General features: G+C 44.7%; 1 protein-coding gene across 12 annotated transcripts in view; it reads left to right on the top strand.

The window, feature by feature from the left end:
• The window catches only part of nav2a (neuron navigator 2a), a 249,424-nt gene that overhangs the window by 223,059 nt on the left and 7,209 nt on the right, over positions 1-19,156 (top strand). For 7 of the 12 annotated variants that reach the window (XM_061737815.1, XM_061737788.1, XM_061737743.1 and 4 more), the window contains 14 exons: positions 363-594; positions 2,417-2,697; positions 4,102-4,167; positions 5,239-5,283; positions 5,825-5,985; positions 6,860-7,042; positions 11,663-11,715; positions 13,320-13,343; positions 13,687-13,761; positions 15,706-15,789; positions 15,874-15,997; positions 16,893-17,068; positions 18,682-18,854; positions 18,966-19,119. In XM_061737815.1, coding sequence (XP_061593799.1) covers positions 363-594; positions 2,417-2,697; positions 4,102-4,167; positions 5,239-5,283; positions 5,825-5,985; positions 6,860-7,042; positions 11,663-11,715; positions 13,320-13,343; positions 13,687-13,761; positions 15,706-15,789; positions 15,874-15,997; positions 16,893-17,068; positions 18,682-18,854; positions 18,966-19,119 — 1,831 coding nt within the window. The remainder of the gene's footprint in view (positions 1-362; positions 595-2,416; positions 2,698-4,101; positions 4,168-5,238; positions 5,284-5,824; positions 5,986-6,859; positions 7,043-11,662; positions 11,716-13,319; positions 13,344-13,686; positions 13,762-15,705; positions 15,790-15,873; positions 15,998-16,892; positions 17,069-18,681; positions 18,855-18,965; positions 19,120-19,156) is intronic. The other 5 variants (XM_061737761.1, XM_061737779.1, XM_061737798.1 and 2 more) reach the window with 5 other exon arrangements.

The following is a 19,156-nucleotide window of genomic DNA, read 5'->3' as shown; positions in this document are numbered from 1 at the left end:
ACAAAACTGATGTGTGTAATGTGGATCTAGACAAAGCATTAAAATCATTAAATGTTGTTAATGTTGAAATAATTTGTGTACATTTGTAGTTCTAAACATATTTAGGGTGTTTTTTACTAACTTTTCTCTCTCCCACGACGTTATTCCTCTCCTACAGCGTCCATTACAGTTATATGCAAATTGCCAATTATGCAAATTAGGCAATGACGTCATTTAGCGACTTCTAGCAACTTTTGGGACAGCCAATAGCTACTTCCCTTACTGAGGAGTTGGCAACACTGGATGCACCCTCCTATAAACTTTTTTAAAGAAGAAAAAGATACATCTTAACATAATTCTCCCTCGGTTGTGGTTCATCACAGGTTATTCGGCGGGAAGCCCAATAAACAGGCTCCTGTCACCACGGCTGAAAACATGAAGAATTCAACCATCATCTCCAACCCGCACGCCACCATGAACCATGTTGCTACGGTGATGGAGTCCCCTGACGGAGGCCCGGGAGGCGGGGACAGCGACACCAGCAGTCCCATGTTCGGAGGCAGGGCGCTGGGATCGGGGACGGGGACGCTGGGCAGCGAGCAGGTGAGGATTCCTGTAAGCAAACTAAATGCAGACATGAATCTATGATCTCCTAGAAGAGCTGTTACCATGGCAGCAGAATTGTAAACGTGTTATATGTAAATGAAAATCTGTGTATTGTGCATTGGTCACCACTGATCTTTTTTCCCTCATCCTGAGGCCAGATGTTAGTTACCCTGGTACAACAGTCAAACTAAATTAAGGATTAGGATCAAACCCTCGTATGTACCTTTAAGCTTAGAGGTGATTGTGGTTTGAATGTGTTAAAACGTGTGGGAAGGTGTTTCCACATCCACTCGCAAGGCCCTGGCAGGGACAGAAGGACTATTTTGTTCTCAGCTTACGAACGGCACAAATGTGTTGAGGAGATGAACAGATAGGCAGAGCCGACGATTGTTTGACAACCTTTAAGCTCCATATTGTTCTGGGGTAGATCGGTCTGAGCGTGCTCAGTCACGACCTCTCCATCGTGTCCTCACACGATTCACAGGTTTGCATCAGACTAGTTATGAATCACTTAGTTACACATAGGGTATTGTTTTTCAAATAAGTAGACATGTCTTTACGAATGGTGAGGATGAGTTCAAAAGTTGGTCGTCTTAAATCATAAGGATCCTGGAACAAAAATTAAGAACAGTTATACGGACCGCAGCTCGTGATTTAGTTATGGATTGACATTACGTCCTCATTCGGATACAAAATGGTTCTGTTTTTTCCTGAAATGCCAGATGTGAAGCAGCTGTCAGTTAAAATGGTCAGATATCTTTCCTTGCTGGTCAGTTCAGCCTCAAAATGGGCCTAGAAGAGGATAAATGTTGGAGTTGATCCCATCAGATCAGGGGGTCAAAAATATAAAACCAAATAAGTAAAATTGTTTTGACCATATTTGTCAAATAGTTGAATTCACTTCTCTTTGTGTTTGTTTCCCTGGTGACCAAAATAAAAATCATCTGAACTCCTGCTTTGAGTTGAACTTTGGCATGGTGTTAGTGTAAAAAGCAGATGTTGTAAGAGGTGGACCTGCACCGTTACGGGGCAGCAGCTTGTCAATCACAACGTAGCTCCACCCCTATGCTCTATCATCCATGTCATTGTTTATAAAACCGTAATTCACAAAATGAAGCCTTTTGATTGCAGGGACTGAAATGAGAGGGGGTTAAAGTAAGGAGGGATAGTCGCCCCCTGCTGGTCGTTATATAGAGCTTAAAGACGTTTCACAGCTTCATTTCAATTCTGGTTTACCGTTCACTCATTGAATCCATTCTTACATTCAACATCTCATCCTGGTACAACTTGCTCACCACCAAACACATAACCAGATTCTCACGAATAATAAACCAGGCCAGCAAAATATGCAGATCACAACACACCCCCCTGTCTGATCTCTACAACCGCTCTGTGATCAGGAAGGCCACTCTGATCACAGAAGACCCCTCTCATCCCCTTCACCACTCATTTCAACTACGTATAAAGGTTTATAAGGTATAAATAAGGTATAAAATTCCACTGGCCCGGAAAAACATTTACAAAAAGTCATTCATTCCATCTGCCACAATCATTCTGAACAATATTAAATAGATCGTTGCACTTTTAACAGGCACTAATCATGTCTGTTCTAACTTATTTACTGTTTTTTTTTTAACGTATTTATTCTTTTTCTATTGTAATGTGTCTTGATGGGAATGTGTGAATGTGGTTGTGAGCCCTGTCAAAGAGGAATTTCTGTCACCATTGGGACAGACAATAAAGTATTCTATTCTATTCTATTCTATTCTATTCTATTCTATTCTATTCTATTCTATTCTATTCTAATGTCATGTTTGTTGTTCACGTACAGGCCTCCAGCCCGGGCTCCTTCTACTCCTCCACCGGCCCCTCCAACAGCCTGACGTGGGGAACCACCTTCAGCGGCTCCTCCGTCCCCAGCAGGGAGGGCACTCTGGGCGGACACGGCGGGGCGGGCAGCGTGGGCTTCCCCTCCGTCAGCAGCATGCACACCAGCAGCGAGTCCATCGACATGAGCCTCAGCAGCGCTGGTGGAGGCCCCGGGGCCCACAGGGAGGACACCCTGTCCACTCTGGGCCGCACCAGCAGCGTCAAGACCGGCATGTCCGAGAGGTGAGGACACCAGAGGTTTTAGTGTCTGTAATAAAGTAGAATTATCATTCAAGTTTATCATCGTTTAGAAGGAATCAATCCTACTTCTTTACTGCTGACCAGCTTGTTAGACACATCTCCCGGAGCAGTAAATGCAGTATGAAGTTCAGTTGTGGATGGAGACAAAGATGAGGGAGCTGGATGATTCTTCCCCAACTGGGTCTGTGATGTCACAGTTCACAGTGCAAGCCTTCTCAGACGTGAGATGAATATAGGAATCGTGGGTTTATCAGTGTCAGATTATTATTATTATATACACATATTACAGGACTGTCTCAGAAAATTAGAATATTGTGATAAAGTTCTTTATTTTCTGTAATGCAATAAAAAAAACAAAAATGTCATACATTCTGGATTCATTACAAATCAACTGAAATATTGCAAACCTTTTATTATTTTAATATTGCTGATTATGGCTTACAGTTTAAGATTAAGATTCCCAGAATATTCTAATTTTTTGAGATAGGATATTTGAGTTTTCTTAAGCTGTAAGCCATTATCAGCAATATTAAAATAATAAAAGGCTTGCAATATTTCAGTTGATTTGTAATGAATCCAGAATGTATGACATTTTTGCATTACAGAAAATAAAGGACTTTATCACAATATTCTAATTTTCTGAGACAGTCCTGTAGATATACATCATTTGCATAATTCTGGATAGTGCGATAAATGAGATAAAAAGGTCTTTAGAGAGGCAGACTTTTCCAAAAAAAAACATGTTATGTTGTCGAAAACATTCACGTTGGCCTTGACTTGGTTTGCTGTGGTCTGTACAGTAAAAGATGCTGAAAGGAAGGACGAGGGTTAAATGCTGCTTTTATAGATGTAAAGAAATCTGCTTGGATCCTCTGTCAAGTGTTTATTGTGCTGCAAGAGTTCAGAAAAAAAAACCCACATTAAAATAGACAAATGTGTATGGTCCCCCACAGTAAGACAGTAATTATGGAGTAGCAACAGGGTACTTATCCAAACGAGAGTCTGACATGTTAATTATCCTTCACAGTAACGGACAGCAGTAACACATCGTGAGATCCCGTCCTACCATAAACATTTTAGGATCCAAAACCCAGACAGTTCACACAGCATTTGTCCCAGTGAGGTATTTTGCGTCCTGTTTGCCTGTTTGCCGTCCTTTGGCGTCCACACTGGATTTGACAGTAATCGTGGTCAGTAATGTAACAAAAACGTCTCGGCGTCGGGGCTATGACATCACCATCCTCGCCAAGTCTTCTCATCCACTTCGTTGTTGAAGAATCTTGCAGTTGATCTCTGTTCTGACACATTCCTTCATCCACGCCACTCTCTAAAACTCTGCTGTTTCTCTGTGTGTGTTGTGCGTTTTCCTTCCCGTCTTCCATCAAGTCCCCTCTCCTCTCCCTCCGCTAGCCCTAAATTCAGCCGAAACACGCTCCCGCGGAGGCAGGACAGGTAAATGCACCTGTGTGCAGTGTTAGGCTTCTGGTGAGACAGCTGTGGGAGGTCCTGGGTAACCACCACCTGCTGTCACACAGAGAGCCAGAGCAGAACCACAGGTCTCCCTGTGTGCTAGGGCGTGTTGGAGTGGTTGCTGTGTGTTTAACGTGTTGCTCTGTGTGCTAGTTTGTGGTGGTTTTCAGGACCCTTAGCTCTTGGGTGAATGGGCGTTTGTCAGAGTGTAAATGTGAGGTTGTGTGTGTTTGTTGGCAACAGCAGTGTTTTTGTTTAGAGGTCAGCGCTAGTCTGCCACCACTGCTCCCACACCGCCACCTTGTGGTTCACTGCAGACTTACAGGATGTTTCTATGTTTACAACAAATGTTTGGCTCTTCTTTTGAGCCATGTTCTGTCCAACAATCTCTTAAAGTAACAATGTGTAACAATTATTCATAGCTGGAGGCAGAATCAGCCGTCAAGGAGGGAATAAAGCCTCTGATATTCATCGGTTTCTTCTGTCGGGGAAAAGCATCACCAGTGTTTCTTCATGGGTTTTGTTTTGGTCCATGCAGACATCCCTTTGCTTCCACGCGTCCATGCTTTGTTGACATGCCAAAACCCTGTTGCCTGCTTTTATTTTGCATTATAAATATGATACTCAGCTCCTCCATCGCCTCAAACGTCTCACAACACGGCATTCAGATCCATTTATTCCTCCCATTGCCCTCTAAACAGCACTCGTCTTCTTCGTCCCTTTAATACACGTAATATGACTCACAAATAGATGTAAATGGTTATAAAAACATTGTGTACTAATAGAAACACTGGTTACAAAGATCTTTTATTGTTACACACTGTAACTTTAAAGTCTCCTGACAAATTTCCCATAGTTATACACTATCTCCTTTATTCCTATAAAGAACTGTGCCCTTTTTTCCCCAGAGGTGACGTACAAGTGTTCATTAGCTCTTGTGACTGTAGATAAAATAGAGAGAATAGTGAATATTTCACGTAGTTCTTGGGGCACATGTTTCCTTGCATCCTTGCTTCCTTTGTTTTCTCCTTCTCAAGTGTTTCTCTCCCACAGCGGGCCACACTGTGGTAGAAACACTCTGCCTAAGAAAGGATTCAGGTACTTCATGCACTTTCTGTTGGACACATTGCATTTTTGCACCCTGGTTCACCAAATTGTCTTCTGTCTTTCTTTTATTCTGCGTCCATAATCACATGTCAAGGCTTCAGCTCATGCTTTACTTTTATTCTTTTAGTAAAAAAGTCTTTCTGTGGCACTTGTGTTGTGCTGTTAAGCTTCTGTGAAGAGGTATGCCATTATGTCCCCCCGCAGGGCTCTCACCGCTCCTACGCTGCAGCAGGCATGATACCATACGGGGCTCAAATTTTCTTTTCCGCTTTTGTTCCCAGTTTCTGTTGCTCACAGCTGAAATCAGTCTCCGATCACACTGTTGCAATATCTTGTTTCAGCGTCTGATTCATCTTCATGTCAGATCCTGGCTATTAATCTGGCTGCTTAAGAGGAGAAAAATCCACCTCGCTGACTGTGAAACGAATCTGATCCCACATCAGCTCGCCCCTTTAAAAATCAGAATTATCACCGCCTCAGCTCGGTTTCGTCTTCCAGCTTCCATTTGAACCGTTCCTTTCACCTCCTGCAGGTATGGGCCGTCGCCGCAGCTGCGAAGCCACGAGGAGAGCCGCGACTGGCTGCGCTCCCACTCCACCAGCGGGCTGCAGGACTCAGTCAGCAACTCCCCGTTCTCCCCCGGGTCCAGCATCACCTCCCCCTCCGGCACACGCTTCAACTTCGGACAGCTGGGTACGCCACCGAAACGCCACACAACGCTCTCATATACTCACCTTTAACCTAGGGCTGGGCGATATGGACCAAAAGTCATATCTCGATATTTTCTAGCTGAATGACGATACACGATATATATCGATATTTTTTCTGTGCCATAATTGGGGTTTCCCCCAAAGCATTATAGCATAGCATCTCTGTTAGCTTCATTTTTTTCTGAGGCAAACCCTTAAAAAAACAGTCAGTTTTAATACAAAGCCTCGTGCCAAATGTCACACAGGTTCCTTTATTAACAGAGGTCTGCACAATAGCAAAATGTATAAAACAATTAAATAAAAATAAACTGCCTGCATATATAGAATAAACATGCTTCTTGAATAAAATAAAACAAATATCCCTTTCCTGCATAACAATGAAATTAAAATACACTGTGCAATTAATACAATGTAGACAGTAACAGGCAGACCTTTCCACTGAGGTTGACATTTGTGCAAATAACAAAACATTTGTGCAAATCTCAAATAAAACATTCAAGTAAATTTGTCACAAAATAAGCTATATCAAAATCATAATTTATTTTTTTTTCGATATAAACGATATTGTCTCGTACCATATCGCGTTTGAAAATATATCGATATATATTAAAATCTCGATGTATCGCCCAGCCCTACTTTAACCTGTTTCTGTAGCCCAATACCCTATAATTATTCCAGTCATTCATTATATCTAATTAGATATATAGAATGTTGTCAATTACATTCTCTAAATTCAGGTGCTCAAATGTGTTATTTTAGATTTTTTTTCTTTTCATAATCAGTCTGAAATTCTCACCTTACAATCAGGTGACTTAGATGACCAGCTTTTAATACTTTCTGACCCCCCCCCCCTCCAGCTTCCAGTCCAACCTCAACAACTCAGATCAACCTCACTGGCCTGAGGAACAACAGCCTGACCAATCAGGACGTCCCGTTTGACCCCTCCAGCGAAAACAGGCTGAGGAACTCCTGCATGTCCCTCGACGAGAAGACTCGCACCATGAGCCGATCAGGATCCTTCCGGGACGGCTTTGAAGAAGGTGAGAAGAGGGACGGGTGGACGTGAAAAACCACATCTCAGGTGACGGAGATGTTGGGGGTAAAATCTGTAATTAGGTGTGAGCCGTTTCCATCACGTCATTCCTTTATCCTCCTATGACTCCGAAGCCTCTGACCCCTTCCTCATTGTACATCCTCCTGCCAGAAGAATCATTATTTCATTCGTTTAGAGACATTACTCCAGATTACAGTTGCTCCTCTACAAGGAAAGCTTATTATCCCCTCAGAAATCCATGATCAGCTTTGGTTGGGCTCTGTTTTTTTTTTTTTTCTTCCTCTTTGGTAAGCTTGTTTATTGGGAAAGTACCAAGCGGTGCTTTTCTCACCAGTAGGCAGAGTGGGGAGGGCTTTCACTGCCGGAGTCTCCTCGATCCTCCGAGCCGAGGAAACAGGGGCTCGAATTAGAGCAACCAGCCAAAGGAAAAGATGGGAATGATGTCCTGCTGAAAAATGACTCCTAATGGGAGAAATCCAGCCTGCTGTTATTTTTAAACACACTTCCATTTGGGGCAAACTGTAACCACATCATGATGTAGCCACATGACACATTTGCATGTACAGTGCAATTTTTTGTGATGATGGAAAAAAAACAGGTTTTTCTCGTCTTATGTAATTTGGCGGTGAAAGCGGCGAATCCAAGCAGACTGACGCACCGTCTCTCTGGCTGGTAAAGTGCTGTCCATCAGCTGATGAAGTGAAACGTACAACCACAGGTCCTCGTCACACGAGGATGCCACACCTGCCAGCGGCAAGAGCAGCCCGAGCTGTGCAAACAGAAAAGATCCGGGGAAAAGTAACTGGAAGGAACTCGGCTTTAGGAATCTCAAATTTAAACTTCAAAGATTTCGTCTTTACCAAACTCTGGAACGGAAACCTTCATCCGTCCTGCCGGATGCGTGAACATTATCCTGCATTAAACGACACCAGCAGCTCATTATTACTTGACAGATAGACACTTATTTTCAGCATTAGTCCACATGCAAATAACTAGCAGATACAGAATAAATCAAGCAAATGTTCCCCTTAAGATGAAGGGATTAACTGAACCCAAGATGTGACATGGCTTCATAAATTAACCTCTACATGAATGTTTGATGTAACATTAAGTTTATGAAACATTTAATTAAAGCCAAAAGTTTTGTTTGTGATGCAGATTTAGTGTTTTTTAAAGCTTCAAATGCACACTGAAGAAGATTTATGAACATTTCATCATCTTTCAAAGGCTTTTATTGGAGTTATTTCTTGAGGTAATGTTTGCAATCTTGACGCTTTTTTTCCTCAACACTTCTGCAGTGCGCTTGAGCATAATCAGTTCCCTGATGGATCGGTTGTTGCTGCTTTTCAACCTTTCACTGTTGTGGTTTCTTAACCATTTTATCCACATGCCATCACGCGAGGGAACTGGAGGAAAAACTATGCAGTTCAGTGTTTGTACGACGTGAGACCGGTGCAAACTTGTTTTCTCTGACGAAGCCTCCTTCCAGCGGTTTGCTTATTTTGGGAAATCATTTGTTGATAGACTGAGAAGATAACCGCTACCACGAGTCCTGTATTACAGCAACACTGAAACATCCTGAGACCGACCGAGACTACGGTTGCCTCTCATCCCAACAGGCTGGGTTGGCTTAACATTCAACCAAAATTTACAGCCACTAACGAATAATAACTACCAAACATCCTCCAGGAGCAGCTTCACCCAACAATCCAGGAGCTGGTCCTGGTTCGCTGCCCTGAACTTTCCACCACGATGCAACACACAAAGAAAGGCGTGATAAAGTGTCTCGGAGATAGAGGCACGGAAACTCGCCAGATCATAATCCCACTGAGAACCTGTGATCTCTCCTCAAAAAGGTGAAAAAGATTACAAAAAATATCCCGTTTTGATCCGGTTGGAGCAAAAGTGGATATATATGAGTCAAAAAAGTGCAGCTGAAAGCTTCATCCTCTGAATAAATCAAATCTACTCGTCAATAAAGCTCTTGAAACGTATGAAACCGGTATAAATGTTGGTCAGTACACCATAAAAACATGTGAAACACGTAAAAAAAACATCACCTATATAAATGCAGCAGAGTTTACCAAAAAAAACTGAATATGTGATGTTGTAAGTTTGTTTAGAAAGTTATATATTATCTATAACCTGATCTGGTGATCATAGACACGGTGCTTGTTGTCATCCAGGACATTAAGACGTATCATCTATTGTTTAACTCGTTTAAAAAAAGTCTTTCCATCCAGTGCTTGTCGAGCTTTTCTGGTAGCGCACACCTGAGGTGTAATAACACAGGTGAAAACTTATCATTAACCTCCCACCCCCTTCAGCGTATCTGCCTCAGACGGGGTGTTTTTTTCCCAGCTTCCCTTTCAGGGCGGGAGGTAATTACAGGGATCGCTGAGCGGGGTGAGAGAGACGTGGTGACATTCAAGAAACCTCAAACAAAACTTTCTCTCTAGCTCTTTGTCTGCATGTGCGTTGGATTGCAGCGTTGGTGCTCGCGCGTATGTGTAGAGTTACCGAGGAGACGGTATTTAAATGACAGGACCAAAGTCACGTAGTTCATCCAACGCTCTGCTGGAACCGTTGCTTCACAGCTGCAACGCCAACGACCACCGTCCCCTCACAGCCAAGCCTGTCTTCAGCTTCATCTGCCCTCAGCTTCATCTGCCCTCACCTTCATCTGCCCTCAGCTTCATCTGCCCTCAGCTTCATCTGCCCTCAGCTTCATCTGCCCTCACCTTCATCTGCCCTCACCTTCATCTGCCCTCACCTTCATCTGCCCTCACCTTCATCTGCCCTCAGCTTCATCTGCCCTCAGCTTCATCTGCCCTCACCTTCATCTGCCCTCACCTTCATCTGCCCTCACCTTCATCTGCCCTCAGCTCCATCTGCCCTCAGCTTCATCTGCCCTCACCTTCATCTGCCCTCACCTTCATCTGCCCTCAGCTTCATCTGCCCTCACCTTCATCTGCCCTCACCTTCATCTGCCCTCACCTTCATCTGCCCTCACCTTCATCTGCCCTCAGCTCCATCTGCCCTCAGCTTCATCTGCCCTCACCTTCATCTGCCCTCACCTTCATCTGCCCTCACCTTCATCTGCCCTCAGCTCCATCTGCCCTCACCTTCATCTGCCCTCAGCTCCATCTGCCCTCAGCTTCATCTGCCCTCAGCTTCATCTGCCCTCACCTTCATCTGCCCTCACCTTCATCTGCCCTCACCTTCATCTGCCCTCAGCTCCATCTGCCCTCAGCTTCATCTGCCCTCACCTTCATCTGCCCTCACCTTCATCTGCCCTCAGCTTCATCTGCCCTCACCTTCATCTGCCCTCACCTTCATCTGCCCTCACCTTCATCTGCCCTCACCTTCATCTGCCCTCAGCTCCATCTGCCCTCAGCTTCATCTGCCCTCACCTTCATCTGCCCTCACCTTCATCTGCCCTCACCTTCATCTGCCCTCAGCTCCATCTGCCCTCACCTTCATCTGCCCTCAGCTCCATCTGCCCTCAGCTCCATCTGCCCTCAGCTTCATCTGCCCTCAGCTTCATCTGCCCTCAGCTTCATCTGCCCTCAGCTTCATCTGCCCTCACCTTCATCTGCCCTCAGCTTCATCTGCCCTGTAGCACCCTCTAATGTAATAATTTCCTATAATGTAATAATTTCCTGAAAATGTAATAAAATTTGCACTTAACTCAATCGAAAATGTAATAAAACGCAATAATGTAATAACTTGCCCAATAATGTAATATGTCCTGACTGACGGATATTGTAATAACATTTTTACCGATAATACCGATGTAATACCTTATTACGTTATTGGGAATTTATTACATGGTACTCAAAGTCTGCAATTTAATCCAATAGTCATTCTGGTGTTTCAAATCCAGTGTATATAACATTCTTAGATTCTGCAGAGCCTCTACTTCCTTAAAAAACTACTAAAACATAAAGTATGTGTTACCTGATCTAAAACCTGAATATTCAGTTTGATGTCAGAAATGCCGAACAAACAGAAGCAATCATCCCATCTGAGCAGCTGGAACGTCTGCCGTGATTGTTTGACTATTGATTCTTCAAACGGTGATAGTGAGTGCACGTGGAAAAGATGGTATCATGAGTGACTCATGAACTGTTCCCAACCACACAGGTGAAGATATTAAACAGGCTCCTCTTCATGTGGCTCCCAGCACACCTTCCAGTCTAGACCGAAGGCAGATAACAGTGAGTCCTCTGTTTTTAAAAGAAAGAAGGAAAATGAAACAGCGTTTCCTGCACACGAGCCAAATAAATGAACAAATGATCGTTTGGAGATCGGCCCGACCTCTCGGTGTGGTCGATGACATCACGCCGCTGATCCCCTCTAATCCGCTTGCGGGCGGGAAACAGTGCTGCTGTTGTGTTGTTGCGTCTGAAGTGCGATTAGCGGCTGAGTCATTAATGGAGTAACTCGTGCCGCCATTAGTCGCACCAGAGTTTGACCGTAACGCTGAGACCACAGAGTCATTACGTCGGAGGGGAGGTGGGAAGACTGGGAGGTCTGCTTACCATCACACTAATGTGTTTACAGATGTACTTTCTAATCCCCACCTGTGATTTTATCTCCACAGTTCACGGTTCATCCCTGTCTCTGGTCTCCAGCACCTCCTCCATTTACTCCACGGTAAGTTTAAAAACCATCAAAACTCAATGAATGATGGTTGTCGTGCTCATTCTTCGTGAATATTAAGAAAAGTTTAGGGTTAGGGTTAGGGTAACTGTAAAAAATAGTAAAAAATACTGTAAAAATAGATCCGTTCCAACTTCCCTGAAAAGCTCTGGGTATATTTGCCTGTCAGTCCCTCCAGATATCTAACTCAAACACACTATGTGGTCAAAAGCCTGCAGACAAACGGGGCACAACCCACACATAAACACCGCAGCTAATCACAGCTTACTGCTGCCGGTGAGGCTCCTCCCCCCGCGGGGCTGGCTGGCTCACCTGGGCAGGTGTAGCAGAGCGGCTCCAAACACTGTCTGGTCCTCTGAGCCAGACAGTCGCGGTCTGGGAATCAGAGCAGGGAAACGAGCGGAGGCAAAATGATGGCGACTTTATCCCTGACGGGAACCGTCACATCCTGGCATCAAACGGTAGGAATGAGGAGCAGCAGGCCTGCGGGACGTTGGAGTTTATCGCTGAGTTGTGCGTGATTGATGGGAATATATGTGTTTTTATATCTAGAAAACCTCCACGTCATCTAATTCAGCAGGAGTTAATGCATCCTATTGCCAACATTGTTTATTACGATTAATGGAGTCTCTTTTTAAGGAAGAACATCGCCTGAAATGCTGCCTAACTTAGTTAGTCCAGGTTTTAGCTCAGAGTGAGAGCTCTTGGTGTCTTGGCAGTGTGTGTTACTAGGATTAGTTGTGTGTGTGTGAGAGGAAGAGAGAGAGTGAGAGACAGACACGGCTCCGTTTGGGTGTGTTGCTCATGTGTGGATAGATGCCACTTTGTAAACCACATGCTGCAGCACAGACACACTTACACGAGCACAGACACATTCAGCTGCCAAAACCAGTTTCGGTGCTGAACTGCGTGAAAAAATCATTAGTTAACAAATGTTCTGCCAGGTAGTGTTCCCTGAACTGGAACATTAAAAGTTGCTTGAACATGCAAGAGAGTCCACATTGGAGACGTTTTTAAGCAGCAGCTGATCCAGAAGATGTTTCTAATTCTAGTCGAAATAAGAAATACGAAAAGCCTGTGCACTGACTCCAGTTTAAACACGTAATTAATCTGCAAACACGGCAACAACTGGCCATCCACTCTCATTAAAAACACGGTAGATAAAAAAGTTCAGGAAAACTCTTCCAGATGAGGTTTCACTGCCCGGTCAGCCTGTCTACATGTAAATGTGGGTGTTGCATGTCCAGGTGGAAAACAGCAACAGGGCGTGTTGTGTTCGTGCAAGTGTGTGTCGCCACCCCCCCCACCCCCCAGCTCTTTGTACACCGTGTGTGTATTTGCTTCCCTGCCTTCCCTTGCCATTGTTCCCAGTTAAATGCCTTCAGGTGGATAGTCCTGCTTCCCAGACGTATCATGCCAGACAATATCCTCCACAGTTTATAAAGCTCATCTCCGCAGAGCTGGAAAAAAAACTAAAAAAAAAACCTGTGCAGTCTGACCTCGGGCAGATTGAGCAAGTCTTCTTTTTCATTAGAGCGCTTCACGATCTCGTCAGTCTGTCATCTAATGGTTTTCTCTTCTGCTGTTTGATTTTTCAGAACGAGGAGAAGTCTCAGTCGGAGGTAAGCATGGGCCCGCCCACATCGCCTCTCTAATTTTCTGCGTGCGGAGGCCGGACCTGTTGAAACACGGGGATGTTTTCACACTTGTATCCAGTTACTTGTGTAGCCCTTCTGTGGCCGAGCGTGTAACAGGCTCCAGTTCCGCTCTGAGCACCTGTGCACACCTGCGTGTGCTCTTTTATGCTCTGGCAGTGTTTCATCTCTGAACCTGAACATATGGGAGCTCCGGTCTGGGAGCCTCCCCTCGCTCGTTTCTTCCATGTGACTTTCATTACCTATGTGGAGCAGGTCTGCTGCTCTTTGATGTCATGCTCCTCTTTTCTTTTTTTTTTTGTATCTGTAGATCCGTAAGCTGCGCCGGGAGCTGGACGCCTCCCAGGAAAAGGTTTCCGCCCTCACGACACAGCTGAGTGCCAATGTAAGTAAAGGAAAAAACTTCAACACACCCTGAAAGAACTTATTCCAACATATTCACCTTTTCCTTCCAGTATTAGTACCAACAGTGGTATTAAAAAAGTAATTGTGCTTTTTAAAAGCTTGTAAATGCTGAATACTAAGACCGGATGCCACATATGTGCAGGAACAGCACACATGTTGCATCAGCGTTTTAAAGACTAAATAGACTAAAATATTTATACGTCTGGAAAAAGCTGAAGGTTTAACCTCTCATAAGACTTTATTTCATGTTTCAGTTCCCTTAAAAGTTTAAGAAAAGATTTTTTTGCAAACTTTGAGGTTTTACAGGAAACCATCAGGTTGTAGAAGGATTTATTTTTTGAATGCTGCCGTAGCAACAGAATAGAAAAAAGGAAAGAAGCATGATTCTTCTCTAAATCACATGCATTCAGTGAGCTGTAACCTGCAGGCGTCTTTTTACAAAAAACAATCTTGTCTTGTCACGAACTTAAATATTTTTCCAAACGCTGGGGTTCACTAATACTGGATAGATGGCTCTCACGAAGCACTTTAATGTCAGGAGGTATAATTTTACAGCCATCTGAAAATCTCTTCAAGCATTTCTAGACACAATCATCTCTGCCAGCCTCCTTCCCATGTTGCACAATCTCGCCACGCTCCGCTTGCAATCAGCTACCTGAGTGAGTCCACGCTGATGGATTTTACCGTGGGAGGGAGGGAGGGAGGCGAAGGTGTAAGATTACGGCGAGGACTCAAGTCTCAGCACACTGCGGGGGGACTGTCCCAGATGTGGACTGCAGATTTACTGCCCCTGACGCCTGGATACAGTGACGCGTGGTATGAGCGTTGAAAGATAAACGCAGATAGAGGACGCAGCAGGCTGCGGCGAGGGGGAGGGGCGGCTCTTTGCTCAAATATTTGATTACATGACACAGATGGATGATGAATTATCTGAGCATGCCTCGGAGCCCAGGGGGGAGAAGATCTGAGAACATTTCCTATTGCAAACGTCACAACTTGCACTCGCACATCTGTTAACGCCGAACTCGACTTTCACATTCAGAAGTTTGCAGATCTTTTGTTGGGAATATATTTGCAAATTTTCTTTCTATATTTTACTCTCGTCTCTTTAAATCTGCCATTTTAATTTAGTTTCCACCTGATTTTCTTCATGCTCACGCTGTTGGAGGGTCGTTTCACAAAGTCTCAAGTGTCTAAGTGACGGCAGAAAGACGAACCAGACTGTTTTCAGAGAGGAGCTGGAACATCTTGATATGCCTTCGGCCTCGACTGAGCGAGCAGCTCCAGCTCCGAGGGCTGTTTTCACCACTGGTGTTTAAGGGTGTTATTATTTTGTACGATTATTTGGGTTTGCTGAGGTTTTTGTATTTTGTTCTGGTTTTAGGGTGACATGACATCATGTTTGGGTTTTGGCCCCAAGGTTAAAGCTTGTTAACGGCTCTAATATTTCCTCCTCGGCTGCTGTTCCTCTCAAGGACGCCGCTGTTTCATATGTTTTTATTCACATATACTCTGAGCCAACAGTATCGACCCTCATCTTCTCAGCGGTAGCCCCGTTAGTGCGGCGCCCGCAGCTCATTTTCTCTTTTTTCATGGCATCAAGCCGCCGCCAGCCTGCAGCGAGCGACGCAGGGACCTGGTTCCCTTTATGCTGTAATCCCTCCACAGATGGAAGTCACGGTGAAAAACTGAGATGCAGGCCAGGCTTGCTTCCTCTCATGAGTCAACTCTCAAAGAGGTGTATGAGAACAACTTTTCACCTCACAAAGTCTTTAATCGCTTCAGCTTGTGCTGGAAATCTTAGGAAGTTGAGTGTGAACTTTGGTTAAAACCTGGTGGCCTGGTTGGATTTGTATTTTTTTTTTCCCTTTACAGTTTTCATCAACATCCTTCTCTCTGTACTTTCACCCCCTCACCTCTACAGGCTCACCTGGTGGCAGCATTTGAGCAGAGTCTGGGCAACATGACCATCAGATTGAAGAGTCTTACTTTGACAGCAGAGCAGAAGGTGAAACCAGAAATCAAACTTCACATCCAAAGTGTATGGAGATGATTTTCTTGTCTTGACGCTCCTCTCTTTGTGTCTGTGAAGGACTCTGAGCTGAACGATCTGAGGAAGACCATCGAGCTGCTGAAGAAGCAGAACGCCGTTGCTCAAGCTGCCATCAACGGAGTTATCAACACCCCTGAACTTGCACCTAAAGGCAACCGGACAGGTACAGTTTTACACAAATCTTCATTTGTTAGGGGTTTTTTTACTAGGCATTTCACAAATATGTTAGAGTTTGAATATAGTACAAATAAAATATCTGGTCAAAGTGAAGAAAAGCAGTGTGCTGTTGCACTTTCTGAGAGAGTGGTGTTACGCTGCAACCCTACAGTCTGCCTGAACCACGAAACTTGTTTCTCAACACAAACCCAGAAAAGTGCACGAGCCTTCCTTTCGGCCAGCTTTGCTCACATGCACGGGCCTCATTTTCTCTCACGTGTTCAGCCATGAATGGATGCTAATGTTCCCTTACTTGGCAATTTAACACCAAAGCGGCAGCGCTGTTTTACCAAACTTGAGACTTTTTTAAGGAAGCCGGTTGTTTTTGGTGTCCTGCTTCTGTCAATGTGAACAAAGTTCAGACCGAAAGACCCTGCAGAGGTTAGAGACATGGTTGTATGATTATATTGTTATCATGTGTTACACATGCATTTTTATCTGTGAAAAGTGCAATTTAAATAAAGTTTACTTTCTTTCTATTGCAAACGAGGAGAGTATGAGCTGAGGCATCAGGGCCGACTGCTGCTTTATCTGCAGCTGGGATGATTGTTGAGTCATAAAAACCTGGAAATAATCAGGAAGGAGGCACAAAGCATGCTTTTCTGTTTTCTTAAATCAGACCTTGGATGTCTAGGTGCCATGTGGACCAGCTACCATCTCTAAAAACAAAAAACCAAACACAATAATTGTCATCCTTTATATCAGCCATCCTCTGCTCTAAAACTGTGTGTTTGCACGGGCTGAAGATTACGGGAGGCACAAACATTCGCTTGTTGGACGCTTGTAGCGTCGACTACATTTATCAAGCAAATAAATGCCGTCCCTGTCCTGCGTGTCCTCAGCCAGCGGGAACGGCAGTCCGCAGCAGCAGCACCAGAATCAGCAGCCAGACCTGCGCATCAGGCGGCAGCACTCCTCCGACAGCGTCAGCAGCGTCGCCAGCGCCACCAGCCACTCCAGCGTGGGCTCCAACATGGACACGGATGCCAAGAACAAGAAGAAGAACAAGAAGAACTGGGTAAGAGGGTGGACAGTTAAACAACTTTACTGTGGGCGTGCTGAGTTTCTAAGAGCCGGTGAGGTTTACTCTGATTGTCTCCGCTTTGAGTGTCCGTGTCACATGTTTGGGTTTCTCCCCCTTAGCCATCTTTCACAGGGGAAAAGGTGAATATACTGACCTCATACACTGTAGATAAACCAGGTAATGATGGATTTGGTTTGGTCATTTGCAGATGGAAAACAAACAAAAGAAGGATGTTTTGGCTGAATTTGCTTTGCAGTTGTCACAAATGACCAAGTCAATACTTCAGTAGTGTTTAGTATTTTACGGTAGCTCTTCTCTAACTTATCATCATTCAGAAAGCATCATGAACTCTCACTTACCGCCCCAGATATAAACTTGTCTTCTGTTTTGTTGAAAGACACTTCTGTGCACCGGAGGACGGGTCAAAGATGACGATGTACGCAGCCTTTTAACTTCTCCCCTCCCGTAGCCTGAAACTTGGCCCCCTGTAGCGGTTGACAACTTATCCGGATGTTTTTAGCTGGGTTGTTAAAAGACGGCTTGGGCAGTGTCCTGCTGTAGTTCAGTGATACCAATGATCCGCCTGTGTGTGTGTGTGTTTGTAGACCCCACAGGAGGCTCCTGCATGCAGGTGCTGCTCCCACTGTGTGTGTGTCATGTAAAGTGTAGGGGCTGCATGGGCTGAGGGCTTCACAGTAAATCATGAAAGACCCCTATTTTCATGCCTGGCCTGGAAGTCCAATTACATTTAGTTCAGTGGAGGATTCTAGTTCAATCCCCCCCCCCCAACCCCACCCCCACCCCCCACACTAACACAGCCGGACCCATATGAACATGTGCTGTTTTGTCTCTCTGTCTTCCTGTGCTTCGCTTCTTGTGGCAGGTCTACGAGGTAAGAGTGGTATGCCATGTGAAATGAAAGAAACAAGAGAAGCTTAACACCTGCACTTTCTAGCCTTACTAACCTTTTTTTTTTCTTCCTACTCCTCCTGCCAACCTTTTCACCACCGTAGTTTCACTCCTCTCCTTTTCTACACTGCCTTCCTTAAAAAAAACAACTCTTATGACACTTAAGCTGGCTCATTTAAGGAAAAATCCACTTAAATACTGTGAGATAAACGGCGCTGCTGACCGAGCTCGCGTATCAAAGTGACTACGAACCCAAGTAGACCCAAGTATTCACAGTGGATTTCTCCTTCTTGCATAAAAGTACACAGATTTTACAAAAGATATTTTTTGGTTGACCTTTGAATGCATTGTGTTAATTTCAAAGCTACCGATGCTTCAGGAAAAGGACTTGAACATTTTTAAGTCACAACAGTTACATATAAAACCTTCTTTTTCAGGGTTTAAAATGCTCTTTAATCACATGAGCACGAACAGAACCTCGGAGAAACTCTTGGGGTAAATGTAACTGGAGTTACAGCTTTAAGTCAGTCATAAGAAGATCGATCCAAAATTCCTTTTCTCCCCACGACTCACGTGCACTTTTCTGGAGTCATTTTCCCCCACTTTCCCTGGCACGCACTTCTCTCCCTCCGAGCTGTGTGGTTTTTCAGGAACTTTGCATGCTAACCATCCTTTTTTTTTTTACTTTATCCTTGCAGCTGCGAAGCTCCTTCAAACAAGCCTTCGCCAAAAAGAAATCTCCCAAGTCGGCTTCCTCTCATTCAGACATCGAGGAGATGACGGACTCGTCCTTGCCTTCTTCCCCCAAGCTGCCCCACAACGGCACCTCGACCACAAGCCACATGCTCAGGAATACACACTCCAACACGCTGTACGTATCTTCAGATTGACAGCTACTTAACCTGGATGTGCACTACAAGCCAGACTCGGATCAAATCACTGCATTTAAAGTCTTTGGATCATGTTATTCCCCCCTGCACAGATTGTCAGAGTGCTTGGACAGTGAGGCGGAGACGGTTATGCAGCTGCGAAGTGAACTCAGGGAGAAGGAAATGAAGCTGACCGATATCCGCCTGGAGGCCCTCAGCTCTGCACACCAACTGGACCAGCTGCGGGAGGCCATGAACCGCATGCAGGTCTGCAGACGCATACAAACAGGGAGGGGGGGCAGCA

The sequence above is a fragment of the Cololabis saira genome, chromosome 2 (assembly GCF_033807715.1).
Source record: "Cololabis saira isolate AMF1-May2022 chromosome 2, fColSai1.1, whole genome shotgun sequence".
Taxonomy (NCBI): domain Eukaryota; kingdom Metazoa; phylum Chordata; class Actinopteri; order Beloniformes; family Belonidae; genus Cololabis; species Cololabis saira.
This window is presented reverse-complemented; position numbering and strand designations above follow the sequence as displayed.